This window comes from Cynoglossus semilaevis, chromosome 8, assembly GCF_000523025.1.
Source record: "Cynoglossus semilaevis isolate Cse_v1.0 chromosome 8, Cse_v1.0, whole genome shotgun sequence".
Lineage (NCBI taxonomy): Eukaryota > Metazoa > Chordata > Actinopteri > Pleuronectiformes > Cynoglossidae > Cynoglossus > Cynoglossus semilaevis.
The window spans coordinates 28,328,961-28,337,496 of record NC_024314.1 but is presented as its reverse complement, the minus strand read 5'-3'; the positions used below and the strand labels follow the sequence as shown (position 1 = coordinate 28,337,496).

Genomic DNA, 8,536 nt, shown 5'->3' with positions numbered 1-8,536 from the left:
CAGATATACATTGAGGTGAAAATGTAAATGAAATTTAATTTTATGAAAACTAAGGTGTAAATTTATTTAAGGGAAAAAGTCGTTACTACACAGCACTGACGTCATTTAAACAAAGATTTATTACTTTATGTATAAACCTGGTAATTTGTGATCAATGCCAAAGAAGTGATGTACATATAAATATATATCTGTGTTGTTTTTAGTGTTGTATTTTGTTAGTTGTGTGTTTTTTTTAAAGGTTAACCGTTGAGTTTTTTTGTGCTTCATGTCTTTTTCCCAGGATTTGTGGTGTACCGTCAGTACCAGTAAGTAAAGGTTTTGTTTTGTTTTTTTTAAATATAGACTTTCCTGCTTTATGTTGATATGTTACACAACCGCTTTCTCTGTAAATGCAAAAACTAAAAAACAAATTAAAACATGAAGCCTATGCATGGTGTTAAATGTGTGTGTGTGTGTGTTTGTAGGTAATTGTGTGGACATAAACTGGCTCGATAGGAATAAGTACACCCCCAGTGGTCCGGATGAGCTGCAGGTGTCAGTGGACACCAGAGCGGATGAGGCTGGTCGTCTTCAGCCTGTTTTGGTGGCTAAGTGGAAGCTAAGAGATGACGGTGAGCTACACTGTGATGTCATCAAACGTGTGTTTACATGGCACAACTTGAACTGAAGATTATTTATATTCACCTGTGTGGCAGTGTCAGGCAGAACAAAATAATTACGCTTCCACTGAGTGGAATTGATGCTCTAAAGCACATGTGTCAAACTCAGGCCCGGGGGCCAAATCTGGCCCATGGTTTTTTTATATTTGGCCCACGAGATCATATCAAATGTGTACTGGAGTTGTCCAGGGATTTGTAGTGTTAGCGGTGTATGCTCTATGTTGTAGCACATACATTTTGGTTTTTGGCCTGTGAAAAAAAGATTTACATTTAAAAGGAACTCAAAAGGCTACAGATAAAGAGACTTAATAAGAAACAAACACTACTGATTTGTGTTTTATTTTTAGTTTAATTTCTCATGTCTTTATAATATTAAGCCATCAATTTTTCAATAAATATTAAGCTTGGCCCGTGACTTTGTCCCAGTTTTTAATATTGGTCCACTGTGAATTTGAGTTTGACACATCCAATGTAGAGGGAGCAAGACGTTTGATTGACCTTTTGATCGAGGATTCTGGTCCAAACTGGTCCAACTGAGTTGATTCAGTTACTGCTGCAGTGATCCACATCCTGCTGGACAATGAAGTTCTCTCCGGCTGCAAATAATATCTTATATTATCGAACTCTGTATTAATGGACAAAACCAAAAGATGTGACAGTGGTCAGCCATCACATTATTACAGGCATACACGCAAACTCCTAAAGCTGTGAAAGAAAGCTGTGGCAGCTTATCAGTACAGCTCAGCCGTCCTTTTGTATCATTGTCTTCAAAGTTAAAATACATGCAGATGCAGATGTAGTATTTTGCCTGTAGTGATGCTAAGGTTGACCTGGGTTCAACAGTGTGATGCTGGATAATATTACGCAGCTCTGTCTTGTGTCATATGTAATGACTCAATGAATTTGGACTGAGACACTTTAAAAAAAACCCACAATCTCATGGGGTATAGTTGAGTTGGATTTGATCAGTAGTAAAATAGTGCTTGGTTATAGCTCTGCTTATAAACTTAACAGTGAGCTCCAGGGGTCAGATGGGGTACAGCCTGAGGGTGGGATGGAGGAAAGACGCACAGCAGAGTAAAGTGGAAGAGTGAGCGGTGCAGACAGTCAGAGAGAGAAGGTACTTAAACACCTTCTGATATGGATGTTATGCTAAATCTGGTCTGAGTGCTCCTGGCTCATGCACCGGCCCTGTGGAGGGGGGAATCAAACAGGGTTGCTTGGAGGGAGCATAGGAAAATGGGAGGTGCACCGGCAAGTCTGGGTCTGAGTGGAAAATTTAATGGAGGGAAAAACTCGGCTGGGAGCCACTCAGCGTATCTACTTTAACCCTGCCAGAGCAGTCGACTATCAAGGGTTCAGAGAGAGACTCCCTCCCCAAGTGAATTCAGCATTCAGCAGGGCTTTATAGGGATTTGGCTTTGGTTTTTCTGAACTTCAGTGTGTTGGTATTTTAGGAAGTGAAGTTCTCTTTTTTTGGAGAGGGTGCCAAAGCCTGTCTGTCTTTTAATGGTATCACAGTGGACACCCTTAGTAACCACAGCCAGGTGAAGTGATTCCACTCTCCCAGCTGTGCAAACACCCCCCTGCCCCAACACACACACACACACACACAAACTCCCTCTGTTTTTCTCTCTTTGTTGCACATGCAGGCATGCACACTGTCACACACACACACACACACTGACTCACACAGTACCTGGCTCTCATTGAAGGAAATGCTTTCTTCCCCCTTTTGTCTGAAATAAAAACAAAAGCTCAATTTTTACGAGCCTGTGTGAAAATAAATTGCTTAAAGATGTAAACACAGCTAAGAAGAATCTGTATTGTCTTTTCTCAGACTGGAGTGGGAAGTGATTCAAGTCTCTCTCATCATCATATTTTTTAAAGACCTTTTGTGATAACAAATTAGATAAAAAATGAATATCCTGGGGCTTCAGTGGAGATGATGATACTTACTGTTTCTTATCCATCCTTAGAGAAGGTGTTTAGACAAAGCACATAGTTACAAACCAATTTGGAATTCAGTGCTCCGGCCTTGTTATCTTTACTCGGTCAACAGTGTATAAGGAACGTTTGTGTAGGGCTGGTGCTGGTGGGGGGTTGTATTGCCCCTCCTCTGTTCTATGGGACAACAATTCTACTCTGACTGTTCCCTCTATTCCTTCGAATCCAGGGATTCGTAGTGTTAGCGGTGTATGCTCTATGTTGTAGCACATACATTTTGGTTTTTGGCCTGTGAAAAAAAGATTTACATTTAAAAGGAACTCAAAAGGCTTCAGATAAAGATTGTTTCAAATTTAATTTCTCATGACTTTATAATATTATCCTTTGATTCTTCCAGATTCAATGTTTACGCAAAACTAAAGTTTGTTTCTATATGAAAAAATTCTACATTACATATAGGGAGAAAAGGGGAAACATGAACAATTACAGTTAATTTTTTAACATATATTAAGTTTGGCCTGTGCCTTCGTCACAGTTTGTAATTTTGGCCCACTGTGAATACTTCAATGTTTTTCTTCAATTCCTGTGAGTGTGTCACTGTGTGTTCAACTAAACAGGCTCAGGTTTCACACTGAGTCGGTATGTTGTGACTATATTAAAATTAGAATATCATTATATTTAATTACATGCACTGACATTTTAACCCAGTTTGCCGTGACTCTGTCACAGAGTCTTATGGCTCAGCTTTAGCCACAAGTCTGAACTGTCGTTCGGTGTGTCTCCTCAGGCAGCATCGGTTACCTCAAAGCCACAGAACTTGAAATCCTGGTGATGTCCACCAACCAGAACCTGTGTGTGCGATATTCTTTCCGAGACCGTCTGCCGATGAGAAGTCCATCAGGCGAGAGGGTAGGATGTTTGAAATGAGCTCACGTACAAAAACCTGACATCACAGACACATTCACATGTATAACAAAAATCACATTAAACTGAACGAACCTGATGTTTTCCTGTTTTCTGGTCCCAGTGGTCCTGGTTTGCTGACATGGTGGTGCTGCAGCCTGAGCAGAGTTACCTGGTCTCTGTGTTTAACATCCCTAAACCGGAGGTGGGCCACAGCAACTATGACGTCAGTAAGAAAGTCAGCGTACCTGGTGAGGAGACGACAAAAGAAAGTTGTTTTGGTTCAAGGTTTCTCTACCGTCTCCAGTGTCATTTAATGAAGTAGCACATTTGACTTGACACTTACTGCATGTGGCCCTGAGGCACATTAGGTGTTATAAATAAATATATTTATCTGCTCTAATTAACTGTCTTCCTGGGACACTCAGGTTTGTGAAAGTGGGGCAGACAAGTGCCGTCTCAGCTAAAATGTAGCTGGAACCATCGCACCGACGAGACAGCAGTTTTTTTGTTTTTTTTTTATGTATTCAAACACTACTTCTTTTTCTGTGGTTTACGCAGGTTGTCAGGATCCCACGATGCGAGAGACACAGTTTTGCATCAATAGAGGTAGGTTTCTGACCGGAGATGAGCTGATCTGACTCTGATCTGGCAGTTACGATACCGATACAGACACTTTGGGTTTCACGACATCGTATCTGACTGACTGCTGGATCGTCTCACAGATGTCGTCTCATTACTTCTCTACAGGAAGTCAGTGGCAGTCTAACATCCGTGTAACACAGATCTCAGCAGCTCTGGCCGTCAGCTTCAGTCCTGACAGTCGCTGTGAGAAGTACACAGTTTTGGTTCAATGCGACAGTTTCCAACAGAAAGTGCAGCATGTTAACAGGGTAAGTCGACGTCCTGGTGAGTGCAGTCACACAGCCTCAACTCCACTGATGTGACCTAGAACTTTAGAACTGTGGTTCTTCATTAAAACACACTGCTCTTTGTTTCCTAACCTACTTTTTACCCCAGTTCTGGGTTTTTTTTTACTATTAGAGTTACTTCCTGTTACATTTCCCCCATGGTTATAGAGCAGACTGTTCATGACATCCTACGATGTACGTGATCAGACATACATTTCAAAGATGTCACTGATAAATATTCCTACTCTGTGCTCTCTTCTGTGTGTTGGTACTTCCCCACAGCTCAAGAGGAAGTTGACAACAAAGCTGCCTGTTGGTGTCGCTCTGTCGTTTAAAGACAACTTTTATGATGTGATTTGCATTTTCATCCTTTACCGTCCCACATCTCAGCACCTACAGGCTGGAGTTAGAACTGCTGGTTCCCAACCTTTTTTTTTTTGTCTTGTGGACATCACAAATTTCTGTCGACCCCAGAGACATTTTAGAAGCCGTCACCTGGGCAGTCATTTGATCGCAGATGTCGATCAAGACGTGCCAGCTCAGACATTTGATACAGTTCTAATCCGACCGTTCCCTCTGTTCTACAGGACAACAGTTCTACTCTGACTGTTCCCTCTGTTCTACGGGATAACAGTTCTACTCTGACTGTTCCCTCTGTTCTACGGGATAACAGTTCTACTCTGACTGTTCCCTCTATTCCTCAGGACAACAGTTCTACTCTGACTGTTCCCTCTATTCCTCAGGACAACAGTTCTACTCTGACTGTTCCCTCTATTCCTCAGGACAACAGTTCTACTCTGACTGTTCCCTCTATTCCTCAGGACAACAGTTCTACTCTGACTGTTCCCTCTATTCCTCAGGACAACAGTTCTACTCTGACTGTTCCCTCTGTTCTACAGGACAACAGTTCTACTCTGAAGACCTCCTTCAGTCTGGACAAATGGCCCAGGTCCTGCTGCCAGTTCGACGTTGAGGTAAATCATTTCAAAGAGTTTGTGCCAAATACTGATGTATCCCTCTGCATCTGCATCATCACATCCAACCCCCCTCACCCCTCCCCCCCAACATGCCTCCCTTCTTAACTGCAGATCAAACCTCTCTTCCCGCAATGTGGTGAGGACTGCGTCCGTCACAAACGAACTCTGGACATTTGTCCCGGTACGTCATGATTGATGCTTGATTTTAGAGACACATTTTAACGTCTCTCTCTCTCTCTCTCTCTGAGGCCACACCTCTTTTTACTGCAGAATGAAAGTAAAAAAAAAAAAAACCACCACCTGTTCTGCCAACTCCACATTCCTCTCATTGTCAATCCTCTTCTACACTCGTTCTGTTTTGAAAAGATGAATCATCCATTCGTCAGCAGTGAGAAGAAAAGGCAGAGAAAAACATCCTGTTCATATGAAACAAGCTGCTGTTCTTTACTAACGTCTTAGTCTTGACAACAACAGTCTAATGGAACCTCAACTGTTCACTGTCTGTTACCGTTTACAGATCTGGCTCTGAACGCTGCACCAGTTATTGAACAAAACCTGTGTGTGTGTGTTTGCAGCTCCAAGCCCGACTCCTGACCCTCCTGTCTCTCCTGCTCTTTTATACACACTTGTCACAGTGGCAGTGGTGTGTGTGCTGACAGCAGCGTCTCTGTGTTTCCTCTGCAGGAAGTCAGGTGAGTCACTGACGTAGTAGGAGTGAGTATTGGTGAGAATCCGACGATACGATACGTATCACGATACAGTGGCAACGATATATTGTGATACTATAGTCATGACGATACATTGAGTATTCAGTGTCACTTCCCCCCCCCCTCAGTGTGATCCTAGTCTCAGACTCTGTTCCATCTGAACATCAGTTCCTAACACTGGAACAGAGGGATCTACATTTGGAATCACTAGAGAAGAAAGAAAAGAAAATATTGCAATAATTTAATGTATTCTTTATTTATTTTTACTTACTTTACTTATTTTATTTTATTCCCCTAAACTCTAATGCAGTTTCTGTAAGTCTGTTATTAACATTCCCCTAAACTCTGATGCAGTTTCTGTAAGTCTGTTATTAACTTCTCACTTTATGTTTAATATAATTGACTGAACTTTGTGTCTTTGTGGTCGACCTTCTGTCTGTGAACTTCCAGGCCACCGTGACGCCTCTTTGGTGTCTACGCCGGGCGTCAAACCCCCCCAGTTGGAGCTAAAACAACCTCCTAAAGTGCTGGTCATTTACTCCCAGGACCACCACCTCTACAGGGACATCGTGCTGAAGCTCTGTGCCTTCCTCCAGGCCAAGTGTGGCACCAAGGTTCTGGTGGACCTGCTGGACTCCTCCTCCATTGGCCTGATGGGCCGTATACCCTGGCTGGAGTGGCAGCGCCAGCAGCTGCAGAACCCCTGTGATAAGGTTCTGGTGCTGTGCTCGCGGGGGGTCCAGGCCAAATGGAGGGCCCTGTGTGGTCAGGGCAGAGTGATGCTGAGGGAGGACCTTCTGTCCCCCACGGACGACATGCTCGTCCCCTTCCTCCACCTCTTCCTGCCCGACATGCACCAGGTGGGCATGCAGGGCCGCTACCTGGTGGCCTACTTCGACGGCATCAGCAGCGACAGAGACGTACCGTCGGTGTTTGACATCATGGTCAGGTACAAGCTGATGAAGCACTTTGAAGAGCTGTTCTTCTGCCTCTTGGACATCGAAAAGTATCAACCAGACCACGTCATGAAGGTGGAGGGCATCGGCGGGGACGAATACTTCAACTGCCCCTCAGGAAAAGACCTAAAAAACGCCATAGAAAGATTCCAGGCCTACCAGCTGGAAAACCCCGACTGGTTCGAGAGAGAGTGTGTGGAGGGTGAGGAGGAGATCATGGCGGAGGCCAACCTGTTGATGAGTCAGATTCAGACTCCTCCTGTCCTGGAGTGTGTCCCTCTGATCAGAGGAGGATCTCCTGTCTTCATCCAAGAGGTAGAAATCTGTGAGAACAACAGCAGCGTCCACGTCCTCACGCCTGAACTGAACCCACCACACCCCCTGTCTTTAGCCAACAGCTTCACATCTGTCATACACCCAGGAGACAAACACCAGTGTCCATCAAGTCTGGATGAGTTGAGCTCAGACCGCTGGTACCCTTACGTCCACTGCCCACAGTCCCTGTGTCCACCACAGCCCGTCCTGAGACCCGACTGGTTTCCTCGTCCAGTCGGTCAGATTCCCTGTGAAGTGGACAGTGATGATTCACAGCTGATTTCTCATCTGGGCCCGAGATTATTGGTCCCACAAAACTCCCTGGACTCCATCCAGTCCTCGTCTTCAGTTCCAAACATGCAGGTTGACCACTTCCCTCCGTCCCACGTCCCAGTCAGCTGCTCTCTGCCCGTGGAGGTGGATGAAGATGAGGTTCTAGGACCCAGTGGCAAAGGTCCAAACAGTGGTTCTGACCAAGGCTACAGTTCTAAGATTTCCTCCCAGCATGAACACGTTCTGAAGGAGAACCAGCTGATGGCACTGACCAGGCTGCAGGAGGAGCTGTTTCAGCAGAACCTCAGGGACTTGGACTTGGTCCCTGAGGGGAACTGATGGACACACGGCCACTGGAACTGGAACTGGAACTCTGCAGTAAGCAGCACCGATTCCATCATCTCTGTGATTGGTTAGACCACACTCCAGTACCTTAAAATAAGGAAGAAGGAACCGTAACAAATGCTGAGTCTGATGTAGGTGGCGCCGGTGTGTCACAGAAGAAATGTTGAAGTGAAACGATTGAACGACAGCCTCAGTGTGGATGTTCTACCTGGAACCGAGAGGAAAAACTTCAGAACAATTTTACAAGGAGGAACTGTTGTGACTGTTGGGGAAAAAAAAGTGAAGAGTGCCATTGAAATATTTATGAAATGATACAATGGTATAATAATGCTGTCTGTTTCCAAGTTATTTTTAAAACATTTTTATTTTTATTTTTGGCAACATTTTTAACTTGTTGAGTTTTTTTTTTGGCAACATTTTTAACTTGTTGAGGCTTTTTCAGAATTTTTTAACTTTTTTTTTTCACACAAAATAAATGTATCTAATTAATAAAGAGGTTTGTAGTTAATTAATCGTGATTAATCGTCTTTATCAAATGGCAAA

General features: G+C 43.8%; 1 protein-coding gene across 3 annotated transcripts in view; it reads left to right on the top strand.

Moving 5' to 3' along the window:
• il17ra1a (interleukin 17 receptor A1a) overlaps positions 1-8,264 on the top strand; it is a 10,419-nt gene extending 2,155 nt beyond the window's left edge. The window contains exons 4-13 of one of the 3 annotated variants that reach the window (XM_025057559.1): positions 281-305; positions 465-611; positions 3,394-3,515; positions 3,634-3,760; positions 4,071-4,118; positions 4,260-4,402; positions 5,008-5,394; positions 5,509-5,578; positions 5,973-6,089; positions 6,555-8,264. In XM_025057559.1, coding sequence (XP_024913327.1) covers positions 281-305; positions 465-611; positions 3,394-3,515; positions 3,634-3,760; positions 4,071-4,118; positions 4,260-4,402; positions 5,008-5,394; positions 5,509-5,578; positions 5,973-6,089; positions 6,555-7,987 — 2,619 coding nt within the window. In that variant the 3' untranslated portion in view covers positions 7,988-8,264. The remainder of the gene's footprint in view (positions 1-280; positions 306-464; positions 612-3,393; positions 3,516-3,633; positions 3,761-4,070; positions 4,119-4,259; positions 4,403-5,007; positions 5,395-5,508; positions 5,579-5,972; positions 6,090-6,554) is intronic. The other 2 variants (XM_017034577.2, XM_025057560.1) reach the window with 2 other exon arrangements.
• The last annotated feature ends 272 nt before the right edge of the window (positions 8,265-8,536 follow it).